The sequence below is a fragment of the Phascolarctos cinereus genome, unplaced genomic scaffold (genome assembly GCF_003287225.1).
Source record: "Phascolarctos cinereus isolate Bilbo 61053 unplaced genomic scaffold, phaCin_HiC Scaffold_2;HRSCAF=192, whole genome shotgun sequence".
Lineage (NCBI taxonomy): Eukaryota > Metazoa > Chordata > Mammalia > Diprotodontia > Phascolarctidae > Phascolarctos > Phascolarctos cinereus.
Window position 1 is genome coordinate 224,320,438 of NW_027555625.1, and position 18,398 is coordinate 224,338,835.

An 18,398-nucleotide genomic window follows, 5' to 3' on the forward strand; every position below is an offset into this window, starting at 1 on the left:
GCTTCATTATACGTCCTCCGGATACATATTGCTTTGATCAAAGTTTTTCAATCTTCCTAAGATGTTTTTCTTGGTGCTGTTGTTGTCCTTGTATAACTTGTTTTCATGGTTCTGCTCACTTCACTCAGCATCAGTTCATGCTACCTAGGAATCTCTGAAATAATCTTTTTCATCATTTCTTATGGCTCAGTAATATTCTATTATATTCGTATGCCACAATTTCTTCAGCCATTACCCAACTGATGGACACCTATCCATATTCTAGTTCTTTGCTTTCTCTTTCTCTCGTTCAAGACTGGGAAATTTGTTTTACTTGCGGATATTCCTTTCCTCGTATTATCCTCTCTTTTAACCTCCTCTCCTCTCCCTATCTCTGCTTGACTGCTGAGTTTGATGTACTTCTGCACCAAGCTTATGTGTGTGTGTGTGTGTGTGTGTGTGTATGTTCAGTACTCCTTTGTTTATTTCACATAATAGTGAGATTTATCTGATGTCGATTTCCTTCATTTATATTCTTCTCAAGCACCTAGTTATGAGAAATAGAGAATTCTACCCCCTTCTTCCTCTTTTCTGTATTAGTGCGTTCCTTTTGTCTTTTCATTTTTCCTCTCTTCAGATTCTCGAAATAGAATCAATCTACCTACCCCCTACATCCTCTGTTTTTCTTATTTAATTCCCACAATATCTTTTGAAGACATTAAGATACTAAAGGAATACTTACTTCTTCTTTCCCGATAGCACTATGTCATCATTTAACACCCTATAGTTGCTACAGTATATTTACCTTTCTAGATTTCTCTGGACTCTTTTGTTTCTGTTTCAAATTTCCTACTCAGCTCTAGTCTAATCATCAGAAATACTGAAAGTCTTCTATTCATCAAAGGTCCTTTTTTTTTTTCACAAGTAGAATTATACCCAGTTTTGCAGGGTAAGTTATTCTTGGTTATAAGCCTATGTCTTTTGCCTTTTTGGAATGTTGTATTCCAAAATTTCCTCTTATTACGATAGAAGTTGCCTGGTCTTGTATGATCCTACCTGTGGTTCCTTGGTACTTGAACAACTTCTTTCTGTATGTTTGAATTTTTTTAATGAGGATGCTCTGATTTTGGCTATGACATTCTTAGGGCTTTTTTTTTTCAGTAGGTTATCAGTAGATTCTTTCTGTCTTTAGTTTTTCCCTCTGCTTGTAATAGATCTGGGCCGTTTTTATTTATGGTTTCTTTAAATATAGTGTTTAGATTTTTTAAAATCATGGTTTTTAGAGAATCCAATGATTTTCTGTTCAATAATTTATTCTATCAACATTTATTGGGGGAAGTGCAAATTTGGGTCTCTGCCTCAGAGAAACTCACAATATGAAGGGGGAATGAGATGAAGAAATAACTATAATATGCAACATTTCATAAGTAAATTACAAGGGAAGCAGAAAGGAAGGGAGGCTTCAGGTGAGAGAAGAAAGAATCTTACCGATAGAGTCCAATTATTTTTAAGTTATTTTCTTTTGACTTATTTTTTTATATCAGATATCTTATATTTTCTTCCATATTTTCGATCTTTTGATTTTTATCTAATATTTCTTGCTGTCATGGAGTCACTGATTTCTATGTGGTCTATTCTAGTTTTCAGGGAGTCCATTACTTGGGTAAGGCTTTCCACTTTCTCTTATCTATCAGTTCTCCTTCCAATTCCTTCCTCTTGAGTTTTTATTTAATTTTTTTTTAATCTCTTGCATCATTTTATCTAGGCATTCATTTCTTTAAGGAAAACATTTTTTTTCCATTTGGGTCACTTCTTACAATTGTTATAGAGTTGCTTCTTCTGGATGGAATCTCTATATCTATAATAATTTTTTATATTGGTCAGTATTTTCTTTTATTTAAACATCTCTCCAGCTTTAGTTTCTGAATTGGGGTTTTGTGCCAGGGTCAAACTCTGCCTCATGCTGCACTTTGGGAGAAGAGTGGTTGGCCTTGCTTGGGCTTACCCTGAGTCCCTTTGGTCACTGTGCTGATCTGCTCCTCCTGAAGTTAGGCTCCCCCTAGATCTTTGAAGTTTGTAGTGATGCGTCTTCAGGGCAGGGTGCTAAGGATCTTAGAGCCACTGGGCCTGGGACATTCTGAACACTAGTCACTGCTGTTTTTTGAGAAGTCCAATCTCCCTTTCCTTGGGCTTTCTGACTATGATGGGTCTTTCTCACCGCCCTGGGTTTTTCTTAGGGCCTTCCACTCTTGCTACCTCTGGACAGGGAGCCTTGCAGACCACACATGCCTCTGATCAGTCTGGGAGGCTGCTAGATTGCCTGTGCTAGCACTGGATTTGCTACATCACTCTTTACTATTGCTCATTCACTTCTAAATGTCTTTTTGTGTATTTCTAGGGTGGAAAAATCCACTTACTATAGTTGTGGTTTTTTTTTTTTCATCATTATTTTGTCTAGTGGGAATTTCAGGATTTTGGTGGAGTAGATGTATGGGAGCTGGGTGTTCTACCTCCTATTTAGGCAACCATCTTGCCAAAAGTATGTAGAGACAGACATTCTGAATGTTGTCATCCTCTGTCACACACACTTCCCCCTCCATCCAGTCTCTTGCCAAGGCCTATGATTTCTATCTTTTCTACCAATGTGCCTCTTTCTTTCCTCTGATGTTACTACCACCCTGGAGTGGGCGCTCATGACCTCATACCTAGACTAATGCAATGGTCTGCTTCTTGGTTGTCTCTGCCTCAAGGCTCTCCCCACTCTAGTTCATCCTCCACTCAGCTGCCAATGTGATCTGCCTAAAGCATAAGGCTAACCATGTTACCCTCTCATTCAGTCAACTTCAGTGGCTCCATATTACCTCCCAGAACAAATATAAAATCCTCTATTTGACATTCACACCCCTTTATGACCTTGGCCCTCCTAACTTACTCTCTCCCCACCCCACATACTGTGTGATCTGGTGACATCAGCCTCCTTGCTGTTTCTCAGACTAGCCACTCTATCTCCCAGTTCCATGCATTTAAAATTGTTGTACTCCATGCTGGGACTCTCCATCCTCACCTCTGCCTTCTAGCTTCCCTGGCTTCCTTCAAAGCTCTTCTAAAGTCAAACCTGCACGAAGTCTTGCAACGCTCCTTAGCCTCAGTGCCTTCCCTCTGTTGGTTATCTCTAATTTATCCTGTATAAATCTTATTTGTGCATGGTCTGCGTGTTTTCTTTCTCCTTAGACTGTAAGCTCCATGAAAGCAGGGATTGTTCTTTACCTTTCTTTATATCTTCAGGTTAATAAATAAAAAATAAAATAAAATGCTTAATAAATTCTTGTTGACTGACATACTGATTGACCAACCTAGGACCATCATAGAGGTCCAAATCAAAGCTGGAAGGGATCTTCTAGTCAATCCAACATCCTCATCTTTCTTTCTTTCTTACTTTCTTTCTTTCTTTCTTTCTTTCTTTCTTTCTTTCTTTCTTTCTTTCTTTCTTTCTTTCTTTCTTTCTTTCTTTCTTTCCTTCTTTCTTTGGCAATGGGGTTAAGTGACTTGCCCAGGGTCATACAACTACTAAGTATTATGTGTCTGAGGCCATATTTGAAGTCAGGTCCTCCTGACTCCAAGGCCAGAGCTCCATCCACTGCACCACCTAGCTGCCCCACCATCCTCATTTTTCAAATGGGGAAAGTGAATCCTAGGGAAGTGAAGAAACTTTCCCAAGGCCCTACAGCAATAAGGTAGACTTAGTCTTGCTCAGTTTTTGAGAATGATCCATGTAGCGGACACACACACACACACACACACACACACACACACACACACACACATACACCCCTTACTGAAGGGAGGCGGCCAGAGGGAGCTGGGAATCCAGGAGTCCTGCCTCGTAGTACTGGGATTAACTCTCTCACTTTCCCAGCTTCCTTGTTCTTTGGGTCTGATTCTCCTGCCTGGACACTCTTCCTCTTCATTTTATGGGTCCTTTTGAGAGGCAGCCCTCTGGCTTCTTGTGGTTCGAATGCCAAAAGGCTGGGCTCCTGCTTAACCACACACACACACACACACACACACACACACACACACACACACACACACACACACACACACACACACACACACACACACACACACACACCCCTACTCACTCCAGACTCCTCGAAGCTTGGCTACAAGAAGCTTTACAGCTCCCCTCTTTCCCACACAGCAAGATTGAAACCCAGGCCCCGGGTCACTAGAAAGGCCTTGCCAAAGGACTTCTTGGACTCAGCCATAGGCAGCCCTCCATTTTCTCACTTTGTCTCTGTTTACGACTTCCGCATCTGTCCCTTATCTGTCTGAACACTCTGTACCAGGAATGTCTCTGCATCTTGCCAAGTTTGTCCAACACTCCTCCTCCCCTGATGGATCTCTTGAAATCCCCACTCCCCCACTAGGAGTTTTTTTTCTTCCCCTTTTCTCCTTGATTAAAAAGAAACAAGTTGCAAATGCTTCCTTATGCCACAATTCAGCATCGCCTAAGGGCACCACATGGGATGACACTGGTCTAAAATGTTGGTGCTTAATAAAATATTTGTTGATTGTTAGTGTGTTCTCTTTCTTTCCCCCTCTCTCTCTTCTTCCCTCACTCTCCCTCCTCTTTCCCCTCTTTCCTTCCTCTTTTCCTCACTTCTCTTTCCCTTCTCCTTCTCTGTCTCCTCCTTCTTTTCCCCCTCTTCCCTCTCTCTCTCTTCTCTCTCCCCCTCTCTCTTTTTCCTATCTGCCTTCCCCCCCCCATAGCGTAGTATAGTAAGTAGGGTCCTGGAGTAGACATCAGGGATCCTTGGGTTCCAGTACACTATAGACATTTGTTGTGTGCTCTGGGACTTTGGACAAGTCACTTAGACTCTCTGAGCCTCAGTTTCCCTGTCTGTAAAAATGAGGTAATAATAAAGCTTACCTTGTAGGGCTACTTTGAATTAAAAAGTATTTATTATAGACATTCTATATACAAAGCACCCATGCTAAGCACTAAGGATGCAAACAGAAAAGCAGAGTCGATCCCCGGCTCTCAAGGGGCTCGCATTCTAACCGGTGAGAGAATGCATTTGGGAGGCTTCATTTACAAGTCATACACTACCTGTAAAGGCTTCATAAGCCTGTAGGTCTGTATAAATGTTAGTTATTATTGAAGTGAGGGTGAGTTGAGTTTGAATCCTGCTTCAGACACCAACTAGCCGCATGATCATCCTGGTCAAAGCCTCAGCGTTCTCATCTATAAAATGGGAATAATGCAAGCCCTTACCTCCCAACCGAGGTAACCTATACAATGTGCTTTGCTAATCTTAAGATACTATATAAATACGTGTTAGCTGTAGATCCATGAGCTTATGAGCCTATGTGAAGTTGCCATTTGTTTTGGACCTGAGCATTTATCAGTGTAGGGACCTCCCTGTACCGATGCAGATGGACACTTCTCCAACACACAGTTTTAAAGAGTTGCCCTTAGGGTCTTAGGATAGGGGTAAAGTGACTTGTCCAGGGTCACATGGCCATTATGTGTCTAGGCAGGACTTGAACCTTGGTCTTTCTGACTCTAAGGCTGTCCTTCTTCTCTCTAACACATGACTCTGACTGAGACATTGGGAGGGAAACATCCAGAATTGCATTATGAAAATGGAAAGTAGTACTCAACATCTCTAATATCTGTCCCCTTCTCTCCATTGTATGACCAACATCCAAGTTTAGTCTCCCATCATCTTTTGCTTGAAATACTTCAGGAGTAACCTGGTTCTAGGCTTTCCCCTCTCTAATCCATCCTCCATAAAGCTACCCCTAGACTCTTCCTAAAGTACAGGTCTGACTGTATCACTCCCTTGCCTAACAAACTTCATTGACTCCCTATTCCTCCTGGATAAAATACTAATTCTTCAATTTGAAGTGTAGAACCTTCTATAGCCTGGCTCCAGAGTATTTTCCCAAACTTATTTCATATTAGTCCCTTCCATGCAATATCTGTTTCAGCTGAACTGGATAATGATATAATATTTATAAAGCACTTAGCACAGTGCCTGGCAGTAGGTGCTTAATAAATGCTCTTTCCCTTCCATTTCCCTTTAAACTGGCCTATTTGCTGTTCCTCAAACTCATCATTCCATTTACACCATTGTACTTTTGCACAGGTGGTTCCATACACCTAGAACATTTCTCTCTTTAACTCTGGCCTTATAATCCTTATCTGTCTTAAAGACTCCTCTGCAGAGCCCCCTCCTGAAGGAAGCCCTTCTTTATCCTCCCCCTAGTCTTAGTGTTTTCTCTTTCCTCAAATGACCTTGTACTTACTTAACTGTATAAAAGCCCCCAGAAGAATGTAATCTCCTTTCAGGGACTGTTCTGCATTTCCATTTTGTATCTCCATGGCCTGATTAGCACGATGCCATATATATGGTAGCCACTAAATCATGTTAGACTTAGTTGAATTCAAGTGAAATAGAACCAAAGCTGGAACTGACTTCAGAGCTCACGGCCTCTTTAACCCCCCTGCTTGGTATTATCTCTGCAGGCTCCTAGGGTCTGTTATTGATGTTTTCTGGTGCCCATTGCAGTTTGTAAGGTGCCCTGCTTGTGGAAGGGTCAGTCAGTGAACAAGCATTTATTAAGCGTCAACTATATGCCAGGTCCTCTGCTAAGCACTAGGAGAATTTATTTAGTTATAGGTAGACAGTTTAAGAGAATTGAGTAATGAACCTGTGTAGTCTAAGCAAGTGACTTTCATCTCTCTGGGCCTCAGTTTCCCTCCTTTTAAAAATGAGTGTAGGAACTTGAGGATTGTATAGATTGGCCCTTCAGCATCCTCTCTGTAGCATAGTGGACAGAACACTGTTCTTGCAGTCACAAGGAACTGAATTTGACTGTCACCTCACTTAATAGATGTGCAACCACAGACGAATCACTTAGTCTCTCTTCACTTGTAAGATGAGGATAATGCTAGCATCTGCCTCACAGGATTTTTAGGTGGATCGAATGAGATAATGCATGGAAAGTGCTCTGAAAACTTTAAAATGCTATATAAATGTCAGTTATTATTATCTTGTGGACAGTGGTGTGCCCTAGGCATATGCTCGGTTGGTGTCTCAGGTGACGCTTGAGATGCTTCAGTAGCAATTGTACTCCAGACTCGGATCTTTTCTGGCTTCCGACAAACCTACAGAAAAGCAGGCTTTCAGTCAACCAATTAATCAATTAGTTAGTTAGCTGATGATCTCTAAAGTCCCTTCCAACTAGAGAGCTATGATTCTTTTTCAACCTTTAAGAAAGTGTAGTGCACAACTTGACCACCAGGTGGTGGTACAGGCAAACCACCAGCCAAATGGTCTCCAGATACAGGATAGCCCCCTCTCCCATTGCTGGTATTGCCAATTCGGTTGCCCTGGCTAGCTGGATTTGAAACAGTGTATGGGAAAAGAAACGAACCATCTCTTTGAATTCATTATCTATTAGCAATGTCTGCCACAGATAGATAGATAGACAAACAGATATAGATGTAGATGTATGTATATAGTATATGTATGACATATACATATCTCTATATACATATGTGTATACATGTGGGTGTCTATGTGCACACCCCATATATCCACAAATGCATGTATGTGTATATACATTTTTGTTGTTATTGAGTTGTTTCAGTCATGTCTGACTCTTCGTGACCCTATCTGGAGTTTTCTTGGCAAGGATACGGGAGCGGTTTGCCATTTGCTTCTCCAGCTCATTTTACAGATGAGGAAACAGGCAAACAGGGTTAAGTGACTTGTCCAGAGTCATACAGCTAGTAAGTGTCCAAGGCCAGATTTAAACTCAGAAAGATGAGTCTTTCTGACTTCAGGCCTGGTGCTCTATCCACTGGGCCACCTAACTGTCCCATATATTTGTATATATGTATATATACATAGGTATATTATACATTATGTATATATGTAGGTATGTATATATGTATAAATTTCTATACATGTGTGTGTCTATATATGTATATATATAATGCATACACATATATGTCTATGTATTTATCTGTGTGTATGTCTGTCTGTCTATCTATCTATCTAGCATTCCGGGCATGTGGGACTCCCTAGATATGGATGGGTTCTGTAGGTTGTCTGTGAATTTGCGTGCCCATAATCTGAACAATAGGTATTTTTCATGAGCTTGGTTTTCCTGACTCCCAGATTAGCTCTTCTTCTGTCACAATGATGGTGTCCAGTTCAGCTGAACTTGGTCTATTCAGGTCAAATAGGCTTCACTTTCAGTCTCTGCCCTATTCTACTCTTCATTTTCTGATATTCTCCTGTGTTCTAAGAAATACCTTATATGTTATATGAACTCAATTAGTATTTGGCATTTTGATTTAAATCCCTTGCAGGAATATCCTGATGAATCCTTTTCTTTCCCCCCTCTCCATGTCATCTTTTCTTACCTCCATATTTCCTCTTCTTTCTGTTCCTTTCCTTGTGAATAGTGGAAAGAGTCATAGGGCTTGGGTTCAAATCCTGGTTTTGCTGCTTACTACCTGTGTGACATTGGACAAGTTGCTTAACTTCACTGGGGCCTCAGTTTCCTTATCTATAAAATGAGGCCATTGGACTAGATGCTCTCTCCTTTGGCCCTAAATCTGTGATCGTTGCCATCTCTCCCTCAGTCTCACATTTCTCCCACTCATCTCTTCGATAGGAGATCATCACCTCTATCCTGCTAAGTGGGCGGATTGGGCCCAACATCCAGCTGACTGAGTGCTATGGCCTGAGACTGAAACACATGAAATCTGATGAGATCCACTGGCTGCACCCTCAGCTGACGGTGGGAGAGGTGCAGGAGAAGTATGAATGTCTACACGTCGAAGCCGAATGGAGGTAGGACAGAGGAGCAAATCCCTAGGGTAGAAATGGGCAATTGAGTGGTGCAGTGGATGGAACATTGGGCCTGGAGTCAGGAGGGCTCATCTTTGTGAGTTCAAATCTGGCCACAAACACTTCTTATCTGCATGACCCTGGGCAAGTCACTTAACCCTGTTTGCCTCAGTTTTCTTATCTGTAAAATGATCTGGAGAAGGAAATGGCAAACCACTCCAGTATCTTTGCCAAGAAAACCTCAAATGGAATAATGAAGATTAGGACATGATTGAAAATGACAAAATAACAACAGAGTAGAGAGTGTATTGGAGTGGGCTGACTTAAGGCATAGGGAATTTTCCATCATCCCAGTGCTTTCTCTGAGACTCTTGAGATAATAGATACACCACAGCAAGAGGATCAGCTTGGGAAGCCCTAGTCCAAAAGTGTTCTTCTTTCTCCAGAGACCTAACCTCAGAATCAGAAAGAGGCAGTGTAGTACAATGGGTCTGGACCTGGGTTCAAATTCTGGCTCTGCCATTTATTTCCTTGGCAAATTACTTGACCTCTGGGCTTTACTTTTCTCAACTTAAAAAGAGAAAGAATTTGCCTAGATGACCTTAATAATAGCTAGATTTCTATATTAATAGCTAGCATTTATATAGAACTTTAAGGTCTACAAAGCACTTTGTAAATGTTAATTCACTTAATCCTTACAACAAGCCTGGGATTATCCCTATCTTACAGATGAGGAAATTGAGAAACAGAGAGGTTAAGCACCTAAGATCACCCAGCCAGTAAGTATCTAAGGCAGGATTTGAATTCAGGACTTCCTGATTCCAAATCTAACACTCTAACCACTGTGTCACCTAGCTGCCTCAGACTGAATGTCCTTTCCAACTTGAAATCTGTAATCTTGGCTATCTAAATTTAATTTATCCTCTTCATGCCTAGGATAAGACCTGGGTGCAAGTCCTATCTCTGATACACAATACTTCATTACTATATGTATACACACTCCATCAAATGAGTGACAGGATATAAAGCACTTGGCAAATATTACTAGGTTACTACCTCAGCCTTAAAGCCCTGAGGTAGTGCTTTAAATGCTAGCCATCATCATCATCATCATCATCATCATGTGTGTGACCCTAGGTAAATTACTTAATCTCTCAATATACCAGGTGCTCCCTAAGACTATAAGTTGCTGGTAGAGAGGAGTTCCTTTTACCAATGAAATCATAGTTTTGGTCCCAAACCAGCAAAAAAAGCGCATAATAAAAAATGAACTTTACCAAAACTACCGTGAGGACAATCCCTTGTGCAACTCTCCACTATGGCAACCAGTCTATATTCATGCTTCCAGGGTGTACTGAATACCCCCTGATTCTCCTGGCTTGAGCAATGATATCCCACTTTCCACCCCACAGCTAACCAGAGACAGAGGTGAGGTTTTAAAAAATACTTTATTTGCTACCAAAGTTAAAAAAGGTGAAAATTAAAAAAAAAACAACTTCCGAGTTTGTTGAGTTTCAGAGCTCTTGTTAAGATACCCCTATTCTAACCATAGGGGCATTATCCACTTCTTGAGCTAACTAGCTCCACTCCCATATAACTAGTCTCTTGTCCTGGCCCTGCTGTGTTTTTAGCTGTCCTGCTGCTTGGGAGAAAGACCTCCGCATACTTTCCCCTGGCTTCACTCCAATCCACTCTGGGTTCCTTTTCCTGTTCAAAGACAGGGACCTTTGGGGCTCCCTCCATCCAATTCCAAGGCCGGCTCTTTCAGAGACCATCAGCCCAGTTCCCAGCATTAGAAAGGCCCCAACCATTAACAATAAGGGGAGAGTTCTTCATTCTTTCATAGCCAAGGCTCATCCTAGCCAGGTGGGAAAGAGAAGAATTCTAGGGAAATTGAGTAGAGCCATACCTTCATATCTTCCCATAGTTTCTGTAGATTGAGTTCTGGAAAGCTTATCTTGGGCTCACCATGAACCCACTATGCTCACATAACAGACCTCATAGGGACTTAGGAATATAGATCTAGATCTGGAAGGGACTCAAGAACCATCAAGTCCAACTCTTCATTTGATAATTGAGGAAACTGAGTGAGGTTAAATAACTTGCCCAAAGTCACACAGCTAATGAGCATCAGAAGCAAGATTTGAACCCAAGCCTTTTGCTCTAAAGCCAGTGCTTTTCCCTGTGTACCACAGTGCCTCCAAACTGGTGATCTGTAACCCAGAAACTTCCTTAGTTGGGAAGATGTTATATAAGGACTCTATTGGAACTCTTGAAGGGTACTCAAGATAAAGATAATTAGGTAGCTGTCATAGAGGCAACATGGCTTAATGAATAAAGTGCTATGAGACCTAGGTTCAAATCTTGACAGAAATACTAAGCAAGTCCCTGAGCAAGTCACTAAAACTCACTGAGCCTCAGTCTGTTCATCTGTAAAGGGGGGGATGATAATACCGTAACATTTACCTCATGAGGGTGTTGTAAGGCTCAAATGAGGTGAAGTATGAAAAGTGATTTGAAAAATTTTAAGTACTTTATGTTGGTTATTATGATTATTACTTTTACTAGTGGTCAGAGAAGCAATCATCGTGTGATGAGTCAGATGCTAAAGCAAAATCTGGGAATCTGACCATGTGATTTTATACCCACCCCAGTGATCACTGAATGATAAGTCTAGCCCTGGAAGTTTCCTCAGAGGTGATCCTCATTTTATAGGTGAAAAGACTGAGGCTCAGAGAGGTGAATGACTTGCCCAAAGTCATACTGGTAACAAGTGGAAGAAAGGGACTTTGAGCTCAGTTCCTTGGATTCCAAATCCATCATTCTTTCTACCATCCCATGTTGTCTCCCTGGGAGGGAACAGGCTTTGGTTAAGAGTTCAGAGAAAGCCCAACACAGTCCAAGGAGGACCCCTGCACGTCAGGCTCCTTGTCTGCCTCTGCCCCTCCTCTGCTGGCCCCTTTACCCCCTTCAGGCACCAGCTGCCCCATCCCAGACCAGAGGTTCTGAATTTCCTGCCTCAGGTATGACCTGCAGATCCGCTACTTACCAGAGGACTTCATGGAGGCCCTGAAAGAAGATAGAACCACGCTGCTTTACTTTTACCAACAGGTGAGGCTTCTGGAACCCTGAGTCTCATTTTTCTTTCTTTGGGAGCCAGTGTGGGAGGACACAATAGAGGTCAGCATTTGTAGGGAGCCAATCCGGGCATCTCTGCAGTGGTGTTCATTCCCTGGCCTTGTTGTCCAGTTTCCCCACTTTGCCCCTAGATTGGAATCCTAGAATGTCACAGCTGGCTCCCAGGCAGACTCTGTGCTGTCATTTTTCTATCTCCCTAGTTTAACCCCCTATTCAAGGCTCCCACTGCCTCTTCTGCTTTCCTGGGGAACTTTCTCTCCTGAAAGGTCAGGCTATTGGAGAAGAGAAAACAGGTCCTGAGAAAGAGAGTCTCTTGCCCCAGGGCACATCGCAAATCAGTGATAAAACTGAGATTAAATCTTATGCTCTCCATGAGGGTGGGTATGAAAGAGAAAGAGCTTGGGGGTCTGGGCCCATTTTCTTCCTCCATACATTTCTACTGACTGTCCCCCATATCTGGAATGCATTCTTTCCTCATCTCTGCCTCTTAGGGTCCCTTCCTTCCTTCAAAGCTCAGTGGAAGTGCCCCATCCTGCATGAGGCCTTTCTTGATCTCTCTAGCTACTAGTACATTTCCCTCCCCCATTACCTTATCATTAATTTATGTGTGTGTGTGTGTATATATATATATATATATATATTTGCATTTGCTTATGTATAATACATCTGATAGAATGTAAGATCCTTAGGAAAGGGATTGTTTTTGTCTTAGTGTCCTAGTTCAGTGCCTGGTACATAGTAGACACTTACTGCTCCTTGATTGATGTCCCTTTGTGCTCCACAGCTACGGAGTGACTACATGCAACGCTATGCCAGCAAGGTCAGTGAAGGCATGGCGCTCCAGCTGGGCTGTCTGGAGCTCAGGTAGGTGACTTTCCATCTCTTACTGGGGCACCTTGTGGATGTGAGCCAGGTACCGTGGGCAGAGACTGCCCATCTCTTCTTGTTTTCCCTGTTCACAGTTGACCCAGGCTTCCTTCCCGAAGTCAAAGGGAGAGAATAGGAGAGGGGAGAAAGCGTAGAAGATCTGAGACTTGGGTACTAAGGCTTGGCTGCTTGGTGGTACATACTGACCTGTTTTTCTGTCCACTGTCCTTGCCTCCCTCCTGCATTTGCCTACAGTTTCTTTGTTTACTTCTTTAGCACTTAGTCCTAAGTTACCTAAAATCAGCCTGTTTTATCCACCCATCTTTCTAGCCTCATTTACAAACTATTGGCTATTGGAGAAGAGAAAACAGGTCCTGAGAAAGATGCAAAGCATTTCACTCTGATGGATTAGACAGTCTTGGGAGGGGTGTGTGTGTGTGTGTTGTGTGTGTGTGTGTGTGTGAATATCTGGGCCTAATTTCATTATCTTTGCTGACTCTGTCATTAAGGCCTTCAGTGACCTTGAGCAGGTATCTTCATTTTTCTGTGTCTCAGCATCCTCACCTCCACAATGGAAGGGGTTGGTTAGGTGAATTCTAGCATCCCTCTCATGTCTGATATTCTGTCATTATCTCCTCTTTCACTGTCTGAATGCTTCTCCATTCAGTAATCCCTCTTTGTCTTTATACCCAGTTGTATCTAGACATCATCCTTAGCACTGTGTGGTGATAGAGACAGAACATTGCCACTTAGCTACACCTCCAAGTTATTACATATCCTATTCAGCCCACCCCAGCCCACTGCAAAGAGACTGAGTCAGGGGTGGGGGGGATATCATTGGAAAGCTATTCAGCTCACTGGTTATTCCAAATCTTTGGGAGATTCTGGGACTCCTTCTTTCTACTTCTACAAATTGGAGGGTCATTAGAGAGTTCTGGCTTTTGTTCTAGAAAACAGGGTGTAGGATGCCCTGGGATGTCCATGGGAGTATAGCAGGGATCACTACAGAGAAGGAAATTAAGGGCCAATAAGGGCCAATAAGTGTTTAAGGACACACAGGTAGTAAGTGGCACAGATTTCAAATTCAGATCTTCTGACTTCAAATCCAGTATTTTCAACACCCTACCTATGAATGATTTGAACTTCTCATAAATCCCCAGAGAGCCATGAGTACTGGGGAGAGTGGAGGATCCCTTCAATTGTTCCAGCATGCCGGAAGGGACTGCTGGTTTTGTAGCAAAATGTGCCCCAAAAGATGTGGGATAAAAGGTGTTTCTCTTCCAAGGACAGTATGCTTGGCCTTCCCCATCGTTGCTCCCTGCTTCCCTTTCTCCAAAATGTTTTCAGCATGGTACACATTCAGCTAACGAGCAACAAAACAGTACAGTTCTATAAGTCAGAGTATAAAGTCCATTCCTGCAGATCTGAGGATGCAAACTCTCCCAAATTACCAATGATCTCTTAATTTTCTCCTTTAATGGACAGTCCTCATTCTGCTTGACCTCTCTGCAGCATTGACTTCATTGACTGCCTTCTCCTTCTGCATGCTCTTTCCTTTCTGGGGGTTCATGATCCACCTCTCTTGTCCCTCCTCCTACCTGTCTAACTGCTTCTCATCAGTGTCTTTTTCTTGGTCTTCACCCATCTTATGCCCTAATTAACTGTGGGTGACCCTTGAGTTTCCAGCCTGAGCCCTCTTTTTTCGCTTTGTTCTCTCTTACTTGCTGATCTCCTGAGATCCCATCGATTATATTATCTCTATGCAGATTACTTCCAGATCTATATATCCAGCCCTAGTCTTCCTTCTGCATTCCAAACTGCCTATTTGGACATTTTGAAATGCATGTCCCATAAGCATCTCAGACTCAACAAGTCCAAATCAGAATTCAGTATCTTCCCTTCCTATACCTGCCCCCTCCCCCATCCACCACCTTCTAAAATTCCTTAGCGCTCTCAATGGTGCCAGCATCCTCTCAGTCAATCTCCATCCACTTTACTATCCAGCTACACTGGCCATCCTAGCCCACTTACTGTTCCTTACATACACTGCTCAGTCTCCTCGTCCATGTCTTTGTAGTGGCTGTCCCTATGCCTGGACTGTGCTTGCTCCTCACTTCTGCATTTTATCCATGTCTTCTTTGAAGACTTAGCTTTAGTACCACTTTCTGGATCCACCTCCCCTGCCTCTATTGCTAGTGCCTTCCCTTCTAGGGGTACCTTGTATCTACTTTGCATCTTATATACGTACATGTTGTCTTCTCTGTTGGGATGTAATCTCCTGAAGGGAAGGAACTGCTTTTGCTTTTTGTCTTTGTATTCCCATCCCTTAGCACAGTGCCTGATATATAGTAAGTGCTTAATAAATGCTTATTTTTTATTGGTTGAGTGATTGATACCAGACCCATGACTATTCCCTCCATCTCCATTTCTTGAAAGGTTTACAATAACCTACAGGTCACTGAATAAAGGTATTATTTGTCCTGGAATGAATAAGATGAGACATTAACTACCTTAATAGGTTCCTAGTGACACTGGTTCTTGGAGTCAGAGCACATAGATTCAGATCCCATCTCTGCCTGTTATTATCCATTTGACCTTGAGCAAATCTTTTAACATTCCTGGACCTCTAATTCTGCACCTGGTTCAATTAGAGGGTCTCTAAAGCCTCTTTTAGTTCTAAGTGTATGGTCCTGTGTGAAAATCTCTTTTTCCAAGAGAGATCAAGATAATTTATATTATCTTTTGCTCAGTTAATCATGGACCACTTGTGTTAGCTACTGGGGGTTAGTTGAAAGGAGTTATCTATAAGAATCCTCTATGTTGACTATAGGGCAGCTAGGTGGTACAGTGGATAGAGCGCCAGGCCTAGAGTCAGGAAGACCTGAATTCAAATCCAGCCTCAGACACTAACTACCTGTGTGACCCTGGGCAAGTCACTTAACCCTGTTTGCCTGTGTTTCTTCAAAATGGTCTAGAGAAGGAAATGGCAATCCACTTCAGTTTCTATGCCAAGAAGACCCCAAATGGGGTCACGAAGAGTCAGACAGGACTGAACAACTGAACAGCAACGACAATAATGAGGAATGTTGACTGCATGTAAATCAGCTCATCAGCTATGAAATTACCACCTTTTCTTTTCAAATAAGTCTCAGTTGCCCACCTTAAAAAAGAAGTATATGTGTATAAAATATATATATGCATGTGTATATATGTGTATTTATGTGTGTATGTGTACATATATATAAAAATATGATTATTGCATCTAATTTGTCTTCATGTTCCTTTCTCTTTTTTCTCCCTGCCCCCAAATTGGGATTTGAAATTGCTGGTTCCTGTCCAGAAACTTCCCCATTAGAAGATACAAATGCTCCATTTTCTAATGATTAGATGGGCTTTGTCCAAGTTTTGAAATATAAGATAAACATTAAGTCAGCTGAGTAAACAGAACAATGAACCCAATAGAAAGTACTCAGGAGATGTGTTGTTTTAGAGACGTGACAGCAGTGACTAATTAGTTCCCATTTCTGTAGGGATTTGTTTTATTTAGATCAGATCAGAGATAAATTTATACTTGTATTATTATATGTGACTTTTTCCTCTCTTCAGTTTTGATTGATTCTAAGTGATTCTCCAGATATGTGTATGGGTGGGTAGGGAGTGGAGGCCATCTTCAAATAAACAAATACGAGGAAACTCAAAGAGAGTCAGTGTGATGTAATAAATAGAGTTTATAAAGTAGACAGAGTTTAGAGCCAGAGCTCTTCTATTTCCTTTTTTTCTATTTTTTTCCTCTATTTCCTAAATTCGTGACCTTAGGCAAGTCAAAATGATCTGTGCCTGAGTTTTCTCATCTGTAAATTGGAGGATTAGACTAGACAAGGTTTTTTTCATCTCTAGATCCTATGATTCTATTATGAAACTGTTCTGACAATTCATAATACATTTAGTTGATTCAGGAGAGTGGGGAGGGGAGAAGTGAAGAGGGTAAAATACTCTTTATAAACCTACATTGAAGGTTTTAAAACAAACAAATCCCCAGAAATAGCAGGGGAGGGTGCTTGGCTTAAAATAGGTACACAGTAAATATTTCTCATTCATTCTTTCATCCTATACATAAATGGAAGAGTTTAGTGGAGGAAGAGTGGGTAATCAACAGCATGGTCATCAAAGTCATTGCCAAGTAGAGGAAATGGTCCAGGGATTTGACTGCCAAATAGCCAGGGCACAGTCTCAGAAGACCTTTGACTTAGGAAACCAGCCAGGGTAAGTTTGTACCTCATTATGAGCAGTGATTGATAACAAATCAAGATTAGGAAGAGGAGAGCAATCAAGGTCAAATGGTGTTTTCTCTCATTACTGTTATGCCATAATTGCATTCATATTTACATTGCTATTTTCAGATGGCATATTTTTAATAGAAAAAATATAATTGAGTACTTTATTGCTATCAATTTTCTTCTCTATTACTAACATTTGAGAATAACGTGACTGTCTGTGTCCAAGCCCAAGTTCCCATCAGTCTTCCTCTGCTCTGCTTCCCCCCAGCCTTCACCCATCAGGTATTTTTATCCAGGTGAAATCCAGTTAAAATGAACATCAAAAGCAGTCTTTAAGAGACCAAAAAGTCACTAATCTTGTAGACTGAGTGACTTGTGGGGGTAGGGAAAAGAGGGCAAGTTCATAAGAGTCTTTCTGTTTTGGTCAGTCCCTATTTTCCATTGCTGTTCAGTCATGTCTGACTCTTCGTGAACCTATCTGGGCTTTTCTTGGCAAAGATACTAGAATGGTTTGCTATTTCCTTTTCCAGCTCATTTTACAGATGAGGAAACTGAGGCAAACAGGGTTAAATGACTTGCCCAGGATCATAAAGCTAATAAGTGTCTGAGACTGGATTTGAACTCAGGTCTTCCTGATTTCAGGCTCAGCACTCTATCCACTGAGCCACCTAGCTACCCTTCAGTCTCTGTTATTCTCTGTCTATTTCATTCTCTCCACCATTTTTTCCTCATTTAAATGCAATGTTGAAGGAATGTTTAGTCTGGAGAAGAGAAGATGTGGAGGGACATGGTATTATCTTCAAATATTTGAAGGGCTGTCATATGGAAGAGGGATTTGTTTTATCCTATTTGATTCCACAAGGCAACCAGACCATTGGGAGGCTTGTTTTGGTCTGATATAATGAAGAACTTTCCCACAGTCAGGTCTGTCTGAAAGTGAGAGTGGGGTAATGAGCACCTCATCAGTGGAAATATTCTAGCAAAGACAGGATGACTGACTGCCTGTTAGGGATATGGAAGAGAAAATTCCTCTTGGGGTAAGAGCCTGGACTAGGTGACCCCTAAGGTTCCTTCTGATCCTAAGAATTCAGGATGATAGTCATCTCAGGCAGACTTCCTACTATGATTTGACTATTTATCTATAATGACTGTTTTTTTTTAATTGAACTACAGCATAGAAGGGTTTCCAGAGGACTTTTTCCAAGGGGATAAAAGAGACACATGTGAATATAGCAAGAGGAGCTATGTGAGGCCCACAGAAAAG

General features: G+C 41.7%; 1 protein-coding gene across 1 annotated transcript in view; it reads left to right on the forward strand.

Annotated features, from left to right (window-relative positions):
• Positions 1 to 18,398, forward strand: part of PTK2B (protein tyrosine kinase 2 beta) — a 166,719-nt gene that overhangs the window by 108,723 nt on the left and 39,598 nt on the right. The window contains 3 exon segments of the mRNA XM_020983973.2: positions 8,677 to 8,855; positions 11,876 to 11,963; positions 12,775 to 12,854. Of these exon segments, the coding sequence (XP_020839632.1) occupies positions 8,677 to 8,855; positions 11,876 to 11,963; positions 12,775 to 12,854 (347 nt within the window).